The 24192-nt window shown below is 44.8% G+C and overlaps 1 protein-coding gene across 2 annotated transcripts; it reads right to left on the bottom strand.

Annotated features, from left to right (window-relative positions):
• Positions 1-1650: 1650 nt before the first annotated feature.
• On the bottom strand, positions 1651-18612 carry TSEN34 (tRNA splicing endonuclease subunit 34). Of its 2 annotated transcripts, none has more exons than XM_075280320.1 (5): positions 18461-18612; positions 16383-16636; positions 15667-15847; positions 6725-7003; positions 1651-3721 (listed from the first exon to the last, which is right to left on the bottom strand). In XM_075280320.1, the coding sequence occupies exons 1-5, from the start codon at positions 18531-18533 to the stop codon at positions 3534-3536; spliced, it is 975 nt and encodes a 324-aa protein (XP_075136421.1). In that variant the 5' UTR covers positions 18534-18612; the 3' UTR covers positions 1651-3533. The 2 variants fall into 2 exon arrangements, with proteins under 2 accessions (XP_075136421.1, XP_075136423.1); XM_075280322.1 differs by having other exon boundaries at positions 6725-6976.
• Between the last annotated feature and the right edge of the window lie 5580 nt (positions 18613-24192).

The following is a 24192-nucleotide window of genomic DNA, read 5'->3' as shown; positions in this document are numbered from 1 at the left end:
ATTGAGGATCGCTAAGCCCTGCCCCCCGAAGGATCGCTAAGCCCCACCCACCACTGCCAGGACAAACAGAAGCACCAGCGCTGCTATGAAGATGGGAAAGGTAAGTAGGATACCTCCCCCCACCCCACACTAACTACAACCGGCAGTCATGCTAAGGAAGTTCCGGTATGACTGCCGGTTGTAATAAAACATCCCCCGAAAATAAGACAGGTCCTATATTTAGGACGACAATTTAATATAAGACACTGTCTTATTTTCAGGGAAACGGTAGGAGGCTCTATGGGAAATTTATACTGTTCTAGCCTGTGTAGTTTTAGAATAAAAGAGAATCACCTGAAATGCTCTGAGCCTAATAATCTAATTTGATTAATCCTTCAGCTCTACTATATTGTTAAATTACTTTTGTGGCTTACATGTAGTAGAGGAGACTGTGTTTTATTCAGACTGGCACATTTAACTCACTCTTATGGGAATGGTCCAGGAAAAAAATGGACAAGCCTTTTAACTTTAAAATCAGCCGGGAGCATTGAATAAAATAAACAAAATGCTTATTCGCCTGTACCCCGATGCTCTGGTGTCCTCCCATGAGTCCCAGTTCTTCTGCTGTGGTGGCTTCTCCCAGGTCTCTTTCGGAGTTCCACTGATTGGCTTCAGCAGCCATGTGACTGAGGAGGCCAATCTGTGAAGGGCTTGCAATGTCCATACCTGTGTCATTATGGGTACTCTTCCTGAGGCTAATCAGCAGCTTCAACGGAACTCTGGAAGAGACCCAGGAGAAACCAGTAGAGCAGAAGAACCAGGACACGTGGAAGGACACCAGAACATTGGGGGCAGGTGAGTATGCATTTTGTTTGTTTTATGCAATGCCCCTGGCTGATTTAAAAGGGCTGTCCATTTTTGCCGGCCTCCGCCTCAGGTTCCGGACCAAAAAACCCAGTCTGAACTTACCCTGTTTCTTTACCTGACAGATATATTGCAGACACTTCCGCCAATTAGCACATACATCTTTACAGGCATTCAGATGTATTAAATAGCTTTCCAGCAAGTGATCAAGTTTAATGCTATTCATATATCTGGAGTCAATGTAGTATGAAATTTTAGGCAATGTTCACGCAAGGTTGCAGATTTTCCATAGCAGCAAAAAAACACACATCAAATGGTGTAGTTTTGATGCAAAATTCATAGTGAAATTGCTGCGCATTGCAAAGAGTGAAATCAGTTATAAAAATTTGAAACAAATTGATTTCGTGCAAGGATTTTTATTTTTTTTTTATTCTGCAGTATGTGTATGAAATTTTATAAAATCTCATCCACTTAGCTGGTAATGTTAGTTATGTTGCAGAATATTTTTTTACGTGCAAGTTTGGAACAGAAAATCCACAGTGCATCTGCTATAAGTCACCATACTTTTTTTTCATATCCAACACCAGAGCAGAAGCTGAATAGACTGTTCTATATAGTTTTGCAGATAAAAATTTCCTACCCCTGCTGTAAAGGATATCCGCACCCCAGGGAGCCAATATGGAGCATATTATACAATTCATGTACGTATATATATATATATATATATATATATATATATATATATATATATATATATATGTGTGTTTACCAAAAGTCCAAAAAAGCATGACAAATTCATTGTTGTCCTGAAACTTTTTCTGTGTGACTGTAATAATGATATACAGATGTGATTACAATATTACAGCCAAAGGAGAAGGTTATTGAGTGAGAATTAAAAGTCTAAAGCTATCTGCTGAAGGAGTAGTGGGTGGACTAACTAGTGAAACAGGGAAGGGCAGTGTGTGGGAGGAAGGAGTGAGATAGGGAGGTGGTGAGTTAGCTCTGAGTAAACCACAATGCATCTTGGTAGTTATAGGATAAAAGAACAGGAAGCTACCCATGTAATCCAATGCAGAAAATGTGAATAGCTCCCAGAGAAACCCAGAAATCACTCAAAACACTGCTAGGTATTTGGGTGCACTTATTAACCTATTAATAGCACGAACAGACCTTTTTTAGTATATGATTTTTTTTTTGCCCGAAAACCCCCTTTAAGTAAACGGAATAAATAATCCAGCTGGCACAGGGAGAAGTCAGATATATCTGATGTAGGTTTCTGCACAGGTATGTCCCAACATCAACACAGCCACTTTGAGAAACATAAATATGGATGCAAGTGTTTTATTCACTTTCTACAAAATTTGATAAACACTGTCAATTAGTAAAATGAATGGAAGTAAAGGGAGTGTCACAAAATCCCATCCCAGCAGATAGGGTAGGGTCACCTAAATTAAGTGGCATTTTAGCCTTGTGAATCGGTGCCTTTGTTGCAGAGATATTGCTGTTTTTGTTGGAGCAACAAGGTTTGTTTTGTACTTACCTCTTTGGAACATTGTGGGTGTTGCCGTTGCTCCAAAGAGCTAATTTGCATTAAAACAAAAGGCAGTATCTCAGCAATGGAAACACATTCACAGGGGGAATACACTATTTGATACAGGTGACCCTAACCCATGTCTCTGCAGGACTGGATTGATATGCTGGGTTCTGGTGACAGATTTCCTTTAAGATAGGCATATATGGAAATAGAAATCGTGCTTGTGTGAAGGCGAGTCATACTTGTCAATCACTTACATCCTGGAGAATAGATTTGCATATTTTTTACCCTAAATAAGACTGCTCACTTTTCACAAAAAGCAATATATTAGCCTGCTCAGCTTGCAGATAGGACTACATGTATAACATGACAAATTCCCTTTAATAACTGATAAAATGTATTGCAAGCATAGGTAAAACTTTGAGGGGAATTCAACAATCCTTATATATGGGGAGCTATAGTGGAATACATTTTGTGCAAGACCCTTGCGCCAAATGTATCCTACAAGCCCCAATCCATGCCTCACTCCCCACTTTGTGTGAATGTGGGCAGGGATGCCTCAGCCCAATAGCTTCATTATAATTCGCGCCAGTTTTCTGGTGTGGGTTATGGTAATCTACGATTTCCTAATTGACATAGATTTCCAGTCTGGCACAGGGACATGTGGCCGAAAAACTACAGCCTCTTCATAAAGGCCTTTCTTGCCCTGTGCCAGTTGGGACCTTTATTAAGTCTGCTGTACGCTATGTCAGTCTTAATAAATCAACCCCGTTGTATTTTTTGGTTCCCTTTAAAACCCATATTTCAAAACGTGTAAACAAGGAATTTTGTTATTATATAAGAGCTGACATTTTAAGTATTAATTTCTTTTTATAACTAAAAATTGTATCTACTGGGTACATAGTGTAAAGGAAAGAAGAAAAAAAAAAAAAACATTGAGAATTTTATTTGGAGACTAATTGATCTTCTTCAATCCAGCTGAAGCATAATAGATTCTCAGAAACCATACAGATTCTTCTGAACTCTGTGCCTTCTTCCCAAAAGCAGCATTCATGGAAGATTTTCATTTTTTAAAGGCTTCAGTTTTGGGACAGAAGACTGGAGAATGCAGTTTCATTAAGTACAGAAATTAGAATACTGTTTTAAGGCTAACACGTCACTGCAAACCTGACCACTGTAGAGATGTGTACTTTACTTGTCCCACTTGGTTGGAGGAACACAGCAGAACTGTCTTTTTCACATTTGTGCCCAATCGTCCTGCAGTGATAATGTCACTCAGGGCAATCTCCTCTTCTTGTGGTAAGCAGATTGCAATGTAATGTGCATGGAAGCGCATTGGATCTCCTGAAGGAAACAAAAAGAAGTAAAAACACTGTTACATAAATGCAAATATGCAGTAAATTATTTTTTTTTTACATGAAAACACACACAAAAAATAAAAATTAATCCGTATGTATACATAAAAGGGAAGGCCATATTCCTCGTACAGTAGGTGACTATTTTGGTCATATCTAATGTTGAGCGAATAGTATTCGATTGAATACCTCGCCACCATAGGAATGCGTGTAATCGGCCGAACACCAAGAGATTAAACGCGTCGAGGATTCGATGCGTTTAACCCCTTGGTGTTCGGCCGATTACACGCATTCCTGTAGTGGCTAGGTATTCGATCAAATATTATTTTCTCAACACTAGTCATATCCAATGCTCAATACAATGTGCACCATTTAGCCCCTGCTAGGTATCTAAAAATTATTCTGGAATAACAACCCTTTTGCAGCTTCAACAATATTCAAATTTTGACAGACATAGAAGACAAATTAACATGCAAAAATCATTTTACAATCATAAAAATGTATTTGTAAAGGACTCCACCGCCTCTCCTCAAGCATATTCAACCGCCAACACTGTATTTGTCACTTTTTTAGCTTTTGAGGGGGAGAAGAAAAAAAAATTCAACATCATTGAATGCAAATGAGGGCAGGGCTTCAGTTCTGGGAGTTCTGGCTTCTCAAGTAGGATGGTTAATGTCATAGCAATGGCAAAAATCAACTCTCACTGCACAATGTGGTGCTGGCAGATGGTAGGGGTTGAATGGAAACAGCAGCGATTCCATGGAGCTGAAGGTCAGCCAACTACCTCATTTCCATAAAACTTCAAAATGGTTTCTCTCCGAATCTACTAAAGTGATGTGTTTGACCTAGGTCGGTTCACATTTGTGCCCGGCCTCCGGTTTAGCCAATCCAGCCGGTTTCCATCTTCTGCCCCGCGAAACTGGACAGGAGACAGAAACGCGGCTGTCTCCTGTCCAGTTTCACAGGGCAGAAGACGGAAATCGGCCGGATTGACTAAATCAGAGACCAGGCGCAGATGTGAACCCACCCATAGACTTTATAAAAGCTATTCCAGGCATTCCTTTATTTTGTTCATCCTCTCAGCATTTTTTATCAAAAATCAAGTTTTTATCCATATGTAAATGAGCTGCATACAGTGCAATTTGTGAGCTTTGGATCACACACATCAGATGTTATTGAAACAGCCAAGATGAGGATTTGGATGATGCAGCCGTACTCAGAGCACAGGGATAATGTCCCGGTGCTCCATGCTGCTCATTTAAATATGGATAAAAACTTAATTTATGAAAAAACCGCTGTGAGAGTGAACAAAGTAAAAGTATGCCTGGAATAGCATTTATAAAGGCTATCTGAATATATGCGTTTTAAAAAAATTGATTTTGCCAATGATAGATTCCCTTTAAGACCTTCTACTTATCTGTCTGATCTATTTGGAAATATGTTGGACTTCGTACCATGTTTAGGACAACACCTGGTGTCAAAGTAGATGGAACTGGATAAGCATCAGGGGGCATAAGAAAGCTCCTTAAACATCTTTTAACATTGTAACATTACAGCACAATTATAGCATCTCTGTCATGAGACATCCATTTACAGAAAAAATGTTGGTAGCAGTAAAGAGAACCCCATAATTACGTTTGGGGGAGGCAATAGATCAGGTCCTCTTAATTTCCTATATACCACCTTTTATAAACTTACCATTGTCTCATAAATGTTTAAGGATTTCTAAAATTCCACTATAACAGTGATGGCGAACCTATGGCACGCGTGCCAGAGAGGGCACGCAGAGCCCTCCATGCTGGCACGCGTGCGGTCGCCCGGATCGCTCACCAACAGGGAATCCGGTACAGGATTCCCCGTTGATGAGCGATCACTGCCTTCAGTTGTATGTGCAAATGCACATACAGCTGAAAGCTGTCAGGGTAGGCCGCGGATCGCGCAACCGCGGCCTACACTGGCTGCAGAGTTTGACCTCTGCCCCGACGCGGGCGCGATGACGTCATCAGTGCCGCCAGTGACAAGAAGGTGGATGCTGGCGGCTCTTCAGGGGTGAGTATGAGAGTGGCTCACTGTGTATATGATGTTGGGGGGAGCGCTTATAATACTGGGTGGGGTGTATAATACTGGGGGGAGTGTATAATACTGAGGGGGCTTATAATACTGGGGGGAGTGTATAATACTGGGGGGGCTTATAATACTGGGTGGGGTGTATAATACTGGGGGGGCTTATAATACTGGGTGGGGTGTATAATACTGGGGTGGCTTATAATACTGGGGTGGCTTATAATACTGGGGTGGCTTATAATACTGGGGTGGCTTATAATACTGGGGTGGCTTATAATACTGGGGGGTGTACTAAAGAGCATATAATACTGGGGGGGGGCCTATTTATAAGCACACAATACTGTGTGTGGATGCCACTGTGGAGCATATAATCCTGTGGGGGGGGGGGGGGGACACCTACTGCGGAGCATATAACACTGGGGGGCTACTGTGGTACTGTGGAGAATATAATATTGTGTGGTGGGCCCACTGCAGAGCATATAATACTGTCTGGGGTCCCCTCACTATTTATATCACACAGTATCTGTTTTATAGCAGACGTGATATTAGTACAGGATGTAAGAATATTACACGGTAACTATAAAACAGATCCTGTGCGATGTAAATAGTGAAAATTAATTGTTCAAAGTACCAAATGCCGAGACCTTTACATTTCAGTACAACGTTGTTTGTATTATTGAAAGCTCTGTAAAGCCCCACATGACTGTAATTTTTGGTCAGTAACTGTCCGCAATTGTGGATCCGCATAGTATTAAGTCTATATTGTCGTGTTGGCACTCCGCGAAAATTTTGTGGGTTTTGGGTTGCAGTTTGGGCACTCGGTCTCTAAAAGGTTCGCCATCACTGCACTATAATAACCACCAATAGAGAGAGAAAAAAAAAAAGGGGGGGGGGGGTTCTGAATAAAGTGTTGACAGGAACAGTATACCTGGATAGACAAGAAAGTCTCCTCCAAACTTGCCACCGCTGGTAATGTAGTAGCCCTTCTGCCAAAGATCCCTGAAAACCCTGTAGCGCGCTTCATGATTCTTCTGGCCTGGATACGGCCACTCTGATGATTCTTGTATATCCACCTCTTCTACATTATCAGGCCGTAGCCGAGCAGTAGGGATCTGCACCATCATTGCTTCCTTTGGGTAGCTGAAGGTCTGTTCTAGGTTAAGCAGTTCTTTAATAGGACCTTGAGAAGATGACACCGTTGGTTCTTCTGTAATTGCAAGAATATTTAATACATCTCATGAAGACAATCACATTCATGTCACACAGACTCCAAACATGGCACTTCTGGAAATCCGGTGCAGTGACAATACTGTATGCCCAAATTTACATGGAGGTAAACAGTAGTTTTCCTGATGAGGACACATTGTGATATGCTGACATTCAGGTTGCATTATGGCAATGAGGCATGTGTGCATGTCACTCCAATATTACATGAATGGCCTCATGAATGTGCCTTACACTGCATTAACCGGTTAAGGACCGCTGGCCGTAAATTTACGGCCAGCAGTCCTGGTCTCTAAGACCAGCCGATTGTAAATTTACGGCCGGTCTTCAGAGACTCACTAGGCAGGGGGTGGGGCGGGGGGAGGGCAGGGGTTAGGTGTTACTGACACCTAACCACCCCCTCAACAACATTCAGTCGGACTCAGTTCCGACTGAACGTTTTAACCCTTTCGATCGTGCCGTGAAACATCACGGCGCGATCGAAAGGGATCCGCCGCATATTGAAGCTGATCGGCACCCCCCGCGGCGAGATCGGGGGGTGCCGATGTCAGTAAAAGGTAGTCTGGGGTCTGGCCAGTGACCTCAGACTACCGGAGCCCCCACATACCTGGTTGATCCTGCCGACTGATGGAGGAAGTGAGCGATGTGTCTCACTTCCTCTGCAGCTTGCAGGACACGAGCAGGCTCATGTCCTGCTCGTGTCCTGCAAGCTACTATACAAAATCAGTTGATGCTTTCATGAAAGCATCAACTGATTCAAGTGTCCTAAAGGGACACATGAAAAAGTTAAAAAAAAAAAAAGTTAAAAAAAAAGTAAAGTGTATGAAAAAAGTAATAAAGTTATAAAGCCCAAAAATCCCTTTTTCTCTATACAAAATGAACTATATAAAAAAGTACTAAAAATTAATAAAAACAATGCATATTTGGTATCGCCGCGTCCGTAACAACCTGTACAATAAAACTGAAATAATATTTAATGTATACGGTGTACATCTGAAAAAAAAACCGGAAAAAACCCGCCAGAAGTAGTGATTTTTCACCATATCACCTTACAAAATATGCTATAAAAAGTGATCAAAAAATCATATGCACCCCACAACAGTACCAATAAAAAGCGCAGGTTGTCCCGCAAAAAATAAGCCCTCAACCAACACTGTCAACCGAAAAATAAAAATGTTACGCCTCTCATAAGATGGCGATGCAAAAATCACTGATTTATGTCCCCAAATGTGTTTTTGTTCTGCAGAATTAGTATCGCATAAAAAAATACTATAAATGAGGTATCGCCGTAACCGTACCGACCCGCAGAATAAAGGGAACATGTTACTTTTACTGTGCGCTGCATGGCGAAAAATTTAAAGGGTACAACTCAATGCCAGGATTTTATTTTTTTTTAAATCCAGCAAGAAAGAGTTAATAAAATGTATTCAGTATGTTGTAGGCACCCAAAAATGGTGTCATTACAAAATATATCACATCCCGCAAACAACAAGCCCTTATATGGCCGCGTCACCAAAAGAATAAAGAAAATATAGCATCTACCAATGTGAAGACAAAAAAACCCAAAATCGCCAAATTATTAGAATACAACTGGCGGCGTCAGGAAGGGAATGTATAAGCTGTGTCAGTGTACTTCAGGAGACACCCCAGATTTACAGTTTACAAGGGAAAGACACCAGAAGTGACCCCCAAAATGAGCCCCAGAGTGACTCCCCCAATCATAGGAGCTACTGGGACATAGTAGGGAATTTGGTGTCTGCAATGTACTCCGCACCGCTTACACATTCCCTCTTCGCCATCCGCTGTGCAGTCATGTCCGGGATACTAATACTCACTACACCCCCTGAGAAATTCTTTGAGGGGTGCAGTTTTCAAAATGGGGTCACTCCTTTGGGGAATCCACTTTTCTGGTACCTTACAGGCTCTACAAACATGGCATGGCGTCCAGATACCAAACATCTGAATCTGTACTCCAAAAGCCTCATCGCGCTCCTTCCCTTCTGCGCCCTGCTGTGCGCCAAAACTGCAGTTTATGCCACATGTATGACATATATGACACTGGTGTACCCGGGATAATGCACGTAATGTCATATGTGGGTATAAACTGATATTAGGGCACAGCCGGACACAGAAGGGAAGAAGGGTTATTGGGTTTTTGGAGCGCAGACGGTTTGGTTTTTGGATGCCATGACACTTTTGCAGAGACCCTAAACTTGCCCCTACAAAATGGGGTTTACAGTTACCTCCAGGTCTCTCCAAAAGGAACATGGCCCCCAGAAAGTCCCTCTAAATCTGTACCCCAAAAGCTAAAAAGCGCAGTGCTCCTTCCCTTCTGAGCCCTCCTGTGTGCCCAAGCAGCAGTTTACACCCACATATATATATTTTTTGCCCCTCGGGATGGCCCCTTAATAGTTTTAGGAGTGCAGGTCTCTGACAACACAAAGTGGGTGCAATGTATGGGGCACCGAAATGGCATATTTCTTTCAAAATTTAAATTTTCATTTTGGACATTCATTTTTTGGAAGCATTTTAGGCACAAAATGATAATACCCCTTGATTCATTCCTTGACAGGTGTAGTTTCTAAAATGGGGTCACAATGGGGGGTTTCCATTGTATTGATACTTTAGGGGCTCAGCAAATGCGACATGGCACCTGAAAACTATTCCAGCCACATCTGCCCTCCAAAATCCAAATAGCTCTCTTTCCATTCTGAGCCCCACCATGTACCCATACAGCAGATTATGGCCACATATGGGGTATTGCCGTGTTCAGGAGAAATTTTGTAACAAACTGTGGGGGGCTTTTAATTCTTTAACTACTTGCAAAATTAAAAATATGGCGCTAAATGGACGATTCATTGGGAAAAAAAGTAATTTTTCATTTTTACATCCCAATGTTAATAAAATCTGTGAAACAGCTGTGAGGCCAAAATGCTCAGTATACCCCTAGATAAATTCTATGAGTGGTGTAGTTTCCAAAATGGGGTCACTTTTAGGGGGTTTCCACTGTATTGGTACTTTAGGGGCTCTGCAAATGCGACATGGGACTTGAAAAATATTCCAGCAAAATCTGTCCTTCAAAAGCCAAATAGCTCTCTTTCCATTCTGAGCCCCACCATGTTCCCATACAGCAGATTATTACCACATATGGGGCATTTCTGTGTTCAGGAGAAATTGTTTAACAAACTTTATGGAGCTTTTTCCCCTTTATCCTCTTGTGAAAATGAAAAATTTGGGGCTAAATTGACAGTTTATTGGAAAAAAAGTAATTTTTCATTTTCATGCCCCAATGTTAATAAAATCTGTGAAACAGCTGTAGGGTCAAAATGCTCACTCTACCCTTTAATATGTTCTGTGGGGGGTGTAGTTTCCAAAATGGGGTCACTTTTAGGGGGTTTCCACTGTATTGGTACTCTAGGGGCTCTGCAAATGAGACATGGCACCTAAAATTATTCCAGCAAAATCTGCCATCCAAAAGCCAAATAGCGCTCTTTCCATTCCAAGCCCCGCCATGTACCCATACAGCAGAATATGGCCACACATGGGGTATTGCCGTGTTCAGGAGAAATTGTTTAACAAACTGTGGGGGGCTTTTAGTCCTTTATCCCCTTGTGAAAATTAAAACTTTGGGGATAAAGTGACATTTTAGTAATTTTTCATTTACACATCCCAATGTTAGTAAAATCTGTGAAACAACTGTAGGGTCAAAATGCTGACTATACCCCTTGATGAATTCTGTGAGGGGTGTAGATTCTAAAATGGGGTCACTTTTGGGGGGTTTCCATTGTTTTGGTACTCTAGGGGCTCTGCAAATGAGGCATGGTGCCTGAAAATTATTCCAGCAAAATCTGCTGTTCACACACCCAGTGTCGCTCCTTCCCTTCCATGCACAGCTGTGTACCCAAAAATCAGTTTACGCCCACATGTGGGGTATTTCTGTGCACGGGAGAAATTGCATAACAAAATGTGAGATGCATTTTCTCCTTTAACCCTTTGTGAATGTGTTAATTTTAGGTCTAAATGAATGTATTAATGAAAAAAAATAAAATGTCTAAATTTCACTGCCATATTATTTTTATTCTTATGAAAAACTTAAAGGGTTAACAAACATCCCAAATGCTGTTTTGAATAATTTGAGGGGTGTAGTTTTGAAAATGGGGTGATTTATGGGGGTTTCTATTATACAGGCCTTTATAATTCCTTACAGAACTGAAGCGGTCCCTAAAAAATTGGTTTGGGGAATTTTCTTGCAAATCTAGAAAATCGCTGTTACACTTGTAAGCCTTGTAACGTCCAAAATAAATTAAAAGACAATCAAAAGATGATGCCGATATAAAGCAGAGATATGGGAGATAATATTTATTTATGTATTTGGGTGGTATGACTATCTGCCTGAAAAGCAGAGAATTTCACATTTTGAAAATTGCAATTTTTTCCAAATTTCCATCAAATTTCCTAGTTTTTTTTATAAATAAATACACAAATATTGATTAATATTTACCACTAACATGAAGTATAATGTGTTACGAAAAAAACAGTCTCAAAACCACTTGTGTAAGTTAAACCGTCTCAAAGTTATTGCCATTTAAAGTGACACATGTCAGTTTTGAAAAAAAAGGCCTGGTCTTTAACATACTTTTGGGCCTGGTCCTTAACCGGTTAAACCTATTACTATAAGCTCCTCAATACTCAAGGGTCCTATATCCAGGACCCTTCATGTGCCTTATCTGACAGAAAGTGTCTTAGCATGAAAAGAGAATGGCTTGTCAAGAGGAGGATAGCTTGACATGCAACAATGTGTGTCAGAATTGCATCAAAATCCTACTAAGGCCCCACGTTGCAGAAATGCAGCTTTTTGTTGTGGCAGACTTTGTTGTGTTTTTTTGAGCCAAAACCAAGAATGGTTACAAGAGGAATGACAGATATATAGGAAGTTATTATACTTCTATCTTTTCCTCAATCCACTCCTTGATTTGTCTCACAAAAATGTAACAACATCTGCAACATAAAAAAAATCTGCATTTTCACATTAGGTCTTATAAAGGATATAAATTTAGACCGGATAATCTAAAAATGTACCAGATTTGTAGACTTGTACCAGCATCAACCACTGTGATAAAGCTGGCACATATGCCCCAATACATTTGTGTGAATAAAATCAATCAGCCTGGAGTCCAGCCTGTACAACTGTACACCACTAAGCAAAGTCCAAATAGGTCTATGCATGTAATTAGAAATGTTCCCATTAATTTACAGTAGGCAGACATCATGCAAATGGACAGGAATTAATACACAAAACCTAAAGAAAGAAGAATGTGGCACATAAACTAAAGGCCATTCACTGGTCACATTAAAGTTGTATAGGATCTACGATTACCAATTAAAGCTACAGTCAATGGAATCCAACAACTTCTGCTCTGCAACAGTTATTAGTATTCTTGTACAAAAAATATATATATATATATTTAGCCATTTAAGCAAATACTAGTGCATGTGAGTGAGATTTCAGATTGCAAGTTTCATCTCTCCAATGCCGTAGTAATGAACACATTCTGATATTGAGGCCGGGGCCCCACGGGCCGGAAACGCCGTTATTTGCCTGCAGCTGAGACGCTGCGGGAAAATTCATGGCATTGTATAGTGCTTGCAAAGTGGATGGGATTCATGCGAATCCCATCCCCACTTTGCGGAAAAGATCGCAGAATGTCAATTATATCTACGGTAATGCCGGCGGCTTTCCTGTAGATATAATGTTAAGAGAAAGTCCGCAGAAGAAAACTTTGAACTTTCTCTTAAAAGCGCTGCGGAAAGAACCGCAATGCGTTCACGCAGCGTTTCCTGCAGCGCTGTAGTGCTGCGTATACGGCCCATGGGTCCTTAGCCTAAAGGGGTATTCCTATTTTTAAATTTGTAGACAGTTAAAAGTTAATCATTTTGCAAATATAAGTAATTAAACATTTTGCGGAGTTTTAACCCCTTCCCGCCGATGGCATTTTTTGATTTTCGATTTTGACTCCCCTCCTTCTAAACCCCAAATCTTTTTTTGCGGGGCCGGGTGTACTTTTTTGTTCTACCATTTTCGGGAAATGTTATTGCTTTGATCACTTTTTATTCAAATATTTATTAGAATCAAAACAGTGAAAAAACGGTGGTTTGGCATTTTTGACTATTTTTCCCGCTATGGCGTTTACCGAACAGGAAATATATTTTTATAGATTTGTAGAGCGGGCGTTTTTGGACGCGGGGATACCTAACATGTATATGTTTCACAGTTTTTAACTACTTTTATATGTGTTCTAGGGAAAGGGGGGTGATTTGAACTTTTAATACTTTTTATATTTTTTTTTACTTTTTTGTTTGCATTTATTAGACCCCCTAGGGGTGTTGAACCCCAGGGGGTCTGATCACTAATGCAATGCATTACAATAAATCATCCTCTCTTTTGCAGGCTGCCTAGACCAGCCTGCAAAAGAGAGAATTTGCAGACAAGCCTGGGAGCCTTGTACAGGCTCCCGGCTGTCATGGCAACATGACGTCGGCCCTGGAGCATGCTCCAGGAGTCGGCGATCCTGGGCAAAATGGCGGCACCCTTGCGCCACCGGGGAAAATGGCGCCTCCGGCGCCTTTGACCGCGGCGCCGGAGGGGCTAATGCCTTCGATCGGTCCGGGGACCGATCGGAGGCATTAGAGCCGGTTGTCTACTGCTTAACCCCTTCCCGACATGCGCCGTAATAGTACGGCGCATGTCAGGTCTGTAACTATGGTGACCGCCCGGGAGCCGGGCGGCCGCCATAGCCGCCGGGTGTCTACTGCTTTAAGCAGTAGACAACCGGCTTTAATGCCTCCGATCGGTCCCCGGACCGATCGGAGGCATTAACCCCTCCGGCGCTGCGATCAAAGGCGCCGGAGGCGCCATTTTCCCGGCAGCGCATGGGCGCCGCCATTTTGGCCGGGATCGCCGGCTCCTGGAGCATGCTCCAGGGCTGACGTCCCGTTGCCATGACAGCCGGGAGCCTTGTACAGGCTCCTAGGCTTGTCTGCAAATCCTCTCTTTTGCAGGCTGGTCTATGCAGCCTGCAAAAGAAAGGATGCTTTTTTGCAATGCATTAGCATTGTAATGCATTGCATTAGTGATCAGACCCCCTGGGGTTCAACACCCCTAGGGGGTCTAATAAATGCAAAAAAAAAATTAAATTTTTTTTTAAAAAAATATAAAAAAATATAAAAAGAATTAAAAGTTCAAATCACCCCCCTTTCCCTAGAACACATATAAAAGTAGTTAAAAACTGTGAAACATATACATGTTAGGTATCCCCGCGTCCGAAATCGCCCGCTCTACAAATCTATAAAAATATTTTTCCTGTTCGGTAAACGCCGTAGCGGGAAAAATAGTCGAAAGTGCCAAACCGCCGTTTTTTCACTGTTTTGATTCTGATAAAAATTTGAATAAAAAGTGATCAAAGCAATAACATTTCCCGAAAATGGTAGAACTAAAAAGTACACCCGGCCCCGCAAAAAAAGACGCCCTATGCATCCCCGTACACTTACGTATAAAAAAGTTACGGCCGTCGGAATATGGCGACTTTTAGAAAAAAATTTTTTTAACACAGTTTTGGAATTTTTTTTAGGGGTCAAAATGTAAATAAAACCATATAAATTTGGTATCCCTGGAACCGTACCGAAACACAGAATATAGGGGACATGTCATTTTGGCTGCACAGTGAATGCCATAAAACCAAAGCCTGTAAGAAAGTCGCAGAAATGCATTTTTTCTTCATATCCACCCCATTCTGAATTTTTTTCCTGCTTCCCAGTACATTATATAGAATAATTAATGGTGGCATCATGAAGAAAAAATTGTCCCACAAAAATTAAGACCTCATATGGCTCTGGGAGCGGAGAAATAAAAAAGTTATGGGGTTTAGAAGGAGGGGAGTCAAAAACGAAAAAGGAAAATCAAAAAATGCCATCGGCGGGAAGGGGTTAAAGCAGTAGACACCCGGCGACTATGGCGGCCGCCCGGCTCCCGGGCGGTCGCCATAGTTACAGACCCGACATGCGCCGTACTATTACGGCGCATGTCGGGAAGGGGTTAAAGATTTTCTCAAAATATCTTGTGGTCACAAGTTCTTGTCTTGATCGGTTACCAGTAGATACGACCATGAATGCAGGACTTTTCTAAGGTCAGAAAATCTGCCATGATTTCCTTATTGTGGCCGGGATATCTTCTGATACATGTAGTGTCCCTGCCTGATAACCAGCTATAATAAGAAAATCATAGCTGGGTTCCTGACAAGTCCCAGACCATAGAAAGTTTCTGCATTCGTGTCGTATCCATGGGCAACCGGTCAAGACAACAGACTGTCATCACTAAATTAGTTAGAGAAAAATTTTACAACTCTGCAAAACTTTTAACTACTTATATTTTCAAAAAAATGCTTAACTTAATTATCTACAAATAGATATGATCTGGTTCATGGGAAAACCCCCTTTAAAATTCTTTCAGTCTCACATCATTGGATTTCACAGTGTACAGCTACAGATTAAAAAAAAAAAAAAAAGATGTGATGATAACAGGTGCCATTACAGGTATTACCATTTAAGGTTATTATTCAGGTCGAGCATGGCTAACACTGTTCCATGTACCTTCTTGCTCAACTCGTTGTCTTTTTCTCTTGCATCTATCTTTTGCAATCCTCCCTGACAAGCCTTCCAATATGCGCTTCTTTTCTTGCAATGCCAGTTTCCACTGCTCTTCATAGCTATGGTGCAGAAATTGTGCATAGGCTTCCTTCTCATCTACAGCAGTGGAGGCGTCTGCTTCATCCTGTAATCATTCATTTCATTAATAAAAAAGTAAAGCCAACTCATCTCATTTTCTGATGGCAATAACATAACTGCTTATCAGGGCCAGTGTAATGGCTGCAACTCATAGACCCCCAAGCCAGAGGTCACAATAATGGCTTTGTTGCAGAAGATCTTCCCTCACAGCAGTGTTCTAACAATGATAATGGCAGAGTGTTCTGGTCTTTCTGAGGACAGAGTTCTGTTGCCGTTTTAACTTCCCTGCAGCAGGAACGTGCAGGAGTAAAGGCCAAATTATCTGACTGGCTGTACACTTCAGGAGTGATCAACTTCAGTACAGGGCTGCAGGATGACTTGGCAATCTTTGGTCACACAACAAGAGTGGTGGTTAATGACATTGTGAAGCCCTAGCCTAAGTGGTTATAGCTTCTGTTAGCCTACTCCCTGCCAATGGCAGAGAACAAGTTAAGTGAAGCTGTAAACAGTTGCATCTCCATATTACAGTATTTGCTATAGTGCAAATTCTGTACTTCTTGGTCCATAATAATAATACATACCTCACACATTGAGGATTCTTGTTCTGCTACACAATGATGTAGTAGCCGTGCTGCCCCAATTTCTACCAGTAGTCTGGCTTCTTCAAGAAGAAGTTGCAGGGGAAGGCCAAGTCGTGTATTCTGCCTAGGTTTTCTCACTAGTGCTCCAACAAGGTTTCCTACCAGCCCATGCTCCTCCCGAATCTTGCGTGCATCTTCTGCTCTCCATACCAAGGCTTTACCTTGTTGAAGATGGATTAGGATCCTGGAAGGTTCTTGTAAATGAGAAAGGAGACATGATTAGTGGTTGTGTTTTCCCACAGCACTTTAGGCAGAAAGTTCGCAGAGGTTTCCTCTGCAGACTTTCTGCTTCAATTATACCTATGGGGAAACCATTTTTGGAAATCGCAGCATGTCCACACCGTGTTTTTTATTGCAAAGTGGGTATGAGATTCGCTAAAATCCCATTCACTTTACCCTGACTGTAAAAATCACAGCGTTTATGCCCCGCAAAACCCCAGCCTTAAAGGGGCTCTATCATTGCAAAAAGTCATTTTTAGCTAAGCACATACTTGCATAGCCTTTAGAAAGGCTATTTCACACCTACCTTTTGTATGTAAATAACCTCAGTAGTTTTTGAATAAGTCCATTTTTTTTTATTCATATGCTATTTAGCCTCCTCCGTGCACTCCAGAAGTGTCTGTGAGCACCGTCTGCTATTCTCTATGTGTGTGAGAGCTGAGAGGCTGCTGTGCTGATGACTCATCTCCCTGCTCTCACACACATAGAGAATAGCAGGCGGTGCTCACAGACACTTCTGGAGTGCACGAAGAAGGACAATTAGCATATGGATAAAAACAGACATTCAAAAACTACTGAGACAATTTACATACAAACGCTATGTGTGAAATAGCTTTTCTAAAGCGCACTGTCAGCTTTCCAGTAGTATATAAAACTGCCTATGCCCGATCTGATGAAAGGTCCTCTTTAAGGGTCCATTCGCACGGAGTAAACGTGCGCTCATTTTGGCACAATACACGTGTAAAGCATACACATGAAAATTTAGGCTCTCATTGACTTCAATGACGCATTTTTTTTCACATGTGTATTCTTTACACGTGTATTGTGCCAAAATAAGAGCGTGTTTACTCTGTGTGAATGGACCCTGACAGTTTCAGTCTCACGTGATAGCTTACATAGGACTGCTTTAAATGGAGGGAGGGGCAGAAGACCTGTGTAAGTTATAATTTCAGTCACACAAGGAGCTTACACAGGACTGCTTTACATAGAGTGGAGGCAGCAGTCCTGTGTAAGTTACAGTTTCAGTCTCACATGGCAGCTTACATAGGACTGCTTTACATAGAGTGGAGGCAGCAGTCCTGTGTAAGTTACAGTTTCAGTCTCACATGGCAGCTTACATAGGACTGCTTTACATGGAGGGAGAGGCAGTAATCCTGTGTAAGTTACAGTCTCACATGGCAGCTTACATAGGACTGCTTTACATGGAAGGAGAGGCAGTAATCCTGTGTAAGTTACAGTCTCACATGGCAGCTTACATAGGACTGCTTTACATGGAGGGAGAGGCAGTAATCCTGTGTAAGTTACAGTCTCACATGGCAGCTTACATAGGACTGCTTTACATGGAGGGAGAGGCAGTAATCCTGTGTAAGTTACAGTCTCACATGGCAGCTTACATAGGACTGCTTTACATGGAGGGAGAGGCAGTAATCCTGTGTAAGTTACAGTCTCACATGGCAGCTTACATATGACTGCTTTACATGGAGGGAGAGGCAGTAATCCTGTGTAAGTTACAGTCTCACATGGCAGCTTACATAGGACTGCTTTACATGGAGGGAGAGGCAGCAGTTCTGTGTAAGTTACAGTTTCAGTATAACATGCTAGCCTACACAGGACTGCTTTACAAGGAGGAGCTACTTGTGCTGGCCCTGCCTACTTCCATTGTGACTCCTCCTAGTTGCAGTGAACCTGTCTATAAAATGGGGCCACTTTCAGGTCCCTATCTGCCCCTAACGTTTGCTCATGGGCTCCCTATGTGGCCAGTATACCGGCTTTGGTGTAACAGACATGTAATGTCTCACCTGCAGCGGCCGTGCTCTGCACAGTGTCCTCTTCCTGTGCGCAGACCTCCATGCGTACTGTGGGCTGTGCCATTCCCTCCTCCTTCCTTCACTGCCTGTACAACAGGACATGAATGGCCATCTACGATAAAGATACGCCTGTTCCTGGAAGGCATGATGTCACGGGAAGGGGCGGGGCCTCACTGGAGGGGCGGAGCGTCCATAATTCCGTAACTAAAACGGAAGCGGGTGCAGCGCACGTGTAGTTAGGGAGAGGGAGAGGGAGGGGGAGGGGGAGGGGGAGGGGGAGGGGGTGTTTGTACTGGACATCATGGTGGGCGGGGAGGGGCAATGAACTAGGATGAGTGGTGGAGTTTATATAGGACTGGATGTGATGAGAAGGTGCTGAAAGAAGTGGTGACGTTTACATGAGACTGAGTAAATTTGGTTATATGGGACTGAAAGAAGGCTGAAGGGATTCATCCATTTATATGGGACTGCACATTGAGGGGAGGGCGACTTATATTTTAATTGTTTTTTTGATATTCATGTTTGAGGAGTGATGTTCACATGGTACTATATGATGTATGATTTTTACATGGGACTGCATGTTGAAAACTGAAGAAGGGGTGATATATACATGGGACTGCACGTTGTTATTTTTATTATTATTGTTTATTTATATAGCACCATTAATTCCATGGTGCTTTACATTTGGGGGTTACATACAATACACAGAATATACAGGTGCATATCATACTAATAGTGATTGGCTGGCACAGTGAGGTAGAGGGCCCTGCCCGCGAGGGCTTACAATCTATGAGGGAAGGGGGGAGAGACAGAAGGTGAGGGGGAGACTGTACAGATGGCGGTGTGGTGATAGTGTTATTGGAGGTTGTAGGCCTTCCTGAATAGATGAGTCTTCAGGGCCTTTTTATGGGTGATGGTTTACCTGAGCCTGCATATTGGAAGCTATACAAGGAGGAGTGATATATACATGGGACTGCATATTGGTAACTGAAGGAGGGGTGATATTTACATGGGACTACACGTTGATGGTGACAGTTTGAGTACATGAGACTACATGGTCTGCAGGCAGAAGTGATCTTGTTTGAATGGGACTGTTTATTGGTGGAGAATGTAATAGAAGTGGATTTTACATATAGTAGGTATTTTTGGAGGAAACAAAAGTGAGACTGGGGATGTTTTTTTCCCCTTAAATGGGGCAATTGGCATGAGTCTCATGGGGTTTTTTGCCTTCCCCTGGATCAACACTGTAGGGCAGGGGTGGTCAATTAATTTTCCCATGGGGCCACATGAGAAATTGTAACGGTTCTAGAGGGCCATGCGAGTTGCGGCAAATTTAGCTCCACTCACTTCTCTGACTCCACCCATTCTCAATCATTTTTCCATGTGCCCCACAAAGTAAAATCCTCCTACAGTCACCTTAACATTATACACCCCCACATTATAACGTTTCCCTCCAAATGTCCCACAGTATTAAGTCTCTCTCCTGGTGCCCCAGTATGAACTAGCAGAAACTAGAGGGGACATTAAACTGGTGGCAACTAGAGGCAGACATGTCCCCCTCCAGCTCCCCCCCCCCATGGTTTAATATCCTCCTCCAGCTGCCCCAGTTTAATGTTACCCTCCATCTGCCCCCTAGTTTAATGTCCCCTCTCATGTGCATTAAGTTTAACTGCCCCCCTACATCTGCCCCTAGTCCTCCCTCTTCCTCACACATGCTGTCTCTTCTCTCTTTATCATCCAGCAGCCCCCATAGCCAGCAGCTTGCAGAAAGCACACAGTCCCGTGTGGCTCCGCCCACTAATGAGTCATAGCCTATCCTGGTGATAGGCTGTGATGACATCATCACAGGTCCTTCAAAAACCTTCCACTAGCTATGCGGGCCAGATTGAAGCAGTCAGAGCGCCGAATGTGGCCCGTGAGGATGGCCCTGCTGTAGGGGATTGTAGGGTTATAGTTTGGACTTGATTGACTAATGTCTTTATCCCATACCTCCCAACCGTCCCGATTTCCACGGGACATTCACGATTTCGGTGACGTGTCACGCGGTCCCGGTTGGAGGGAGGTATATCCCGATTTCAACTCAGATCTGCGTCTGGAGGATGCAGATCTGAGTTGAATACATATGCGACTAAAGCAAGGAGCTGTCACAGCTCCTTGCTTTGCCGCTGCACTCCAGCTAGTGGCTGTGTAGACGCAATGTGATGACATCACATTGCACGTACAACTGTGTTATTGACACTGTGGAGAGAGCGGCGGGGCAGCGAGGAAAAGGTGAGTTTAAGTGGTTTTTGTGTGTACACATTGAGGTGGAACATGAAACTGGGGGCAGATGAAGGAGGGGACGGTATGACATTGGGGGTAGAGATGGGGGACATGAATCTGAGGGCAGAGATGGGGGGACATGAATCTGGGGGCAGAGATGGGGGACATGAATCTGGGGGCAGAGATGGGGGACATGAATCTGGGGGCAGAGATGGGGGACATGAATCTGGGGGCAGAGATGGTGGACATGAATCTGGGGGCAGAGATGGGGGACATGAATCTGGGGCAGAGATGGGGGACATGAATCTGGGGCAGAGATGGGGGACATGAATCTGGGGGCAGAGATGGGGGACATGAATCTGGGGGCAGAGATGGGGGACATGAATCTGGGGGTAGAGATGGGGGACATGAATCTGGGAGCAGAGATGGGGGGGACATGAATCTGGGGGCACAGATGGGGGGATATGAATCTGAGGGCACAGATGGGGGGACATGAATCTGGGGGCAGAGATGGTGGACATGAATCTGGGGCAGAGATGGGGGACATGAATCTGGGGGAAGAGATGGGGGACATGAATCTGCGGGCAGAGATGGGGGGACATGAATCTGGGGAAGAGATGGGGGGCATTATTCTGGGGGCAGAGATGAGGGGACATGAATCGGGTCAGAGATGAGGGGACATGAATCTGGGGGCAGAGATGGGGGGGACATGAATCTGGGGGCAGAGATGGGGTGCATGATTCTGGAGGCAGAGATGAAGGGACATGAATCTGGGGACAGAGATGGGGGACATTAATCTGGGGGCAGAGATGGGGGACATGAATCTGGGGGCAGAGATGGGGGACATGAATCTGGGGGCAGAGATGGGGGGCATGATTCTGGAGGCAGAGATGGAGGGACATGGATCTGGGGGCAGAGATGGAGGGACATGAATCTGGGGGCAGAGATGGGGGAAATGAATCTGGGGGCAGAGATGGGGGAAATGAATCTGGGGGCAGAGATGGGGGGGACATGAATCTGGGGGCAGAGATGGGGGACATGAATCTGGGGGCAGAGATGGGGGACATGAATCTGGGGGCAGAGATGGGGGACATGAATCTGGGGGAAGACATGGGGGGCATGAATCTGGGGGCAGAGATGGGGGACATGAATCTGGGGGCAGAGATGGGGGGGACATGAATCTGGGGGCAGAGATGGACATGAATCTGGGGCAGAGATGGTGGACATGAATCTGGGGGCAGAGATGGGGGGCATGAATCTGGGGGCAGAGATGGGGGACATGAATCTGGGGCAGAGGTGGGGGGCATGATTCTGGGGTCAGAGATGAGGAGACATGAATCTGGGGTCAGAGATGAGGGGACATGAATCTGGGGGCAGAGATGGGGGGACATGAATCTGGGGGCAGAGATGGGGGACATGAATCTGGGGCAGAGATGGGGGGCATGAATCTGGGGGCAGAGATGGGGGGCATGAATCTGGGGTCAGAGATGGGGGGACATGAATCTGGGGGCAGAGATGGGGGGCATGATTCTGGAGGCAGAGATGGAGGGACATGAATCTTGGGGCAGAGATGGGACATGAATCTGGGGGCAGAGATGGGGGACATGAATCTGGGGGCAGAGATGGGGGGACATTAATCTGGGGGCAGAGATGGGGGGCATGAATCTGGGGGCAGAGATGGGGGACATGAATCTGGGGGCAGAGATGTGGGGGACATGAATCTGGGGGCAGAGATGGAGCAGACCTGAATCTGGGGGCAGAGATGGGGGCGCATGAATCTGGGGCAGAGATGGGGGGACATGAATCTGCGGGCAGAGATGGGGGGGCATGATTCTGGGGTCAGAGATGAGGAGACATGAATCTGGGGTCAGAGATGAGGGGACATGAATCTGGGGGCAGAGATGGGGGGACATGAATCTGGGGGCAGAGATGGGGGGACATGAATCTGGGGGCAGAGATGGGGGACATGAATCTGGGGCAGAGATGGGGGGCATGAATCTGGGGGCAGAGATGGGGGGCATGAATCTGGGGTCAGAGATGGGGGGACATGAATCTGGGGGCAGAGATGGGGGGCATGATTCTGGAGGCAGAGATGGAGGGACATGAATCTTGGGGCAGAGATGGGACATGAATCTGGGGGCAGAGATGGGGGACATGAATCTGGGGGCAGAGATGGGGGGACATTAATCTGGGGGCAGAGATGGGGGGCATGAATCTGGGGGCAGAGATGGGGGACATGAATCTGGGGGCAGAGATGTGGGGGACATGAATCTGGGGGCAGAGATGGAGCAGACCTGAATCTGGGGGCAGAGATGGGGGCGCATGAATCTGGGGCAGAGATGGGGGGACATGAATCTGCGGGCAGAGATGGGGGGGCATGAATCTGGGGGCAGAGATGGGGGGGACATGAATCTGGGGGCAGAGATGGGGGGACATGAATCTGGGGGCAGAGATGGGGGACATGAATCTGGGGGCAGAGATGGGGGACATGAATCTGGGGGCAGAGATGGGGGACATGAATCTGGGGGAAGACATGGGGGGCATGAATCTGCGGGCAGAGATGGGGACATGAATCTGGGGGCAGAGATGGGGGGACATGAATCTGGGGGCAGAGATGGGGGGCATGATTCTGGGGGCAGAGATGGGGGGCATGATTCTGGAGGCAGAGATGGAGGGACATGAATCTTGGGGCAGAGATGGGGGGACATGAATCTGGGGGCAGAGATGGGGGGACATTAATCTGGGGGCAGAGATGGGGGGCATGAATCTGGGGGCAGAGATGGGGGACATGAATCTGGGGGCAGAGATGTGGGGGACATGAATCTGGGGGCAGAGATGGAGCGGACCTGAATCTGGGGGCAGAGATGGGGGCGCATGAATCTGGGGGCAGAGATGTGGGGGACATGAATCTGCGGGCAGAGATGGGGGGACATGAATCTGGGGCAGAGATGGGGGGACATGAATCTGGGGGCAGAGATGGGGGGACATGAATCTGGGGGCAGAGATGGGGGACATGAATCTGGGGCAAAGATGGGGGGATATGAATCTGGGGGCAGAGATGGGGGGACATGAATCTGGGGGCAGAGATGGGGGACATGAATCTGGGGGCAGAGATGAGGTGACATTAATCTGGGGGCAGAGATGGGGGACATGGATCTGGGGGCAGAGATGGGGGGACATTAATCTGGGGGCAGAGATGTGGGGGACATGAATCTGGGGGCAGAGATGGAGGGGACATGAATCTGGGGGCAGAGATGTGGGGGAAAAATCTGGGGGCAGAGATGGAGGGGACATGAATCGGGGGGCAGAGATGGGGGACATGAAACTGGGGCAGACATGTGGGGGAAGAATCTGGGGGCAGAGATGGGGGGACATGAATCTGGGGGCAGAGATGGGGGACATGAAACTGGGGCAGAGATGTGGGGGAAGAATCTGGGGGTAGAGATGGGGGACATGAAACG

This window comes from Leptodactylus fuscus, chromosome 6 (genome assembly GCF_031893055.1).
Source record: "Leptodactylus fuscus isolate aLepFus1 chromosome 6, aLepFus1.hap2, whole genome shotgun sequence".
NCBI classification, from domain to species: Eukaryota; Metazoa; Chordata; class Amphibia; order Anura; family Leptodactylidae; genus Leptodactylus; species Leptodactylus fuscus.
This window is presented reverse-complemented; position numbering and strand designations above follow the sequence as displayed.

Bases quoted from the DNA above. Each gene is read 5' to 3' on its own strand.
- TSEN34 (XM_075280320.1), bottom strand. From the start codon at position 18,533: ATGGCACAGCCCACAGTACGCATGGAGGTCTGCGCACAGGAAGAGGAC. The intron at 15,848-16,382 runs GTATGTATTATT...GAATGATTACAG, and splicing joins AAGAATCCTCAATGTGTGAG to GATGAAGCAGACGCCTCCAC. The intron at 3,722-6,724 runs GTATACTGTTCC...TGTTTCCTTCAG, and splicing joins AGACTTTCTTGTCTATCCAG to GAGATCCAATGCGCTTCCAT.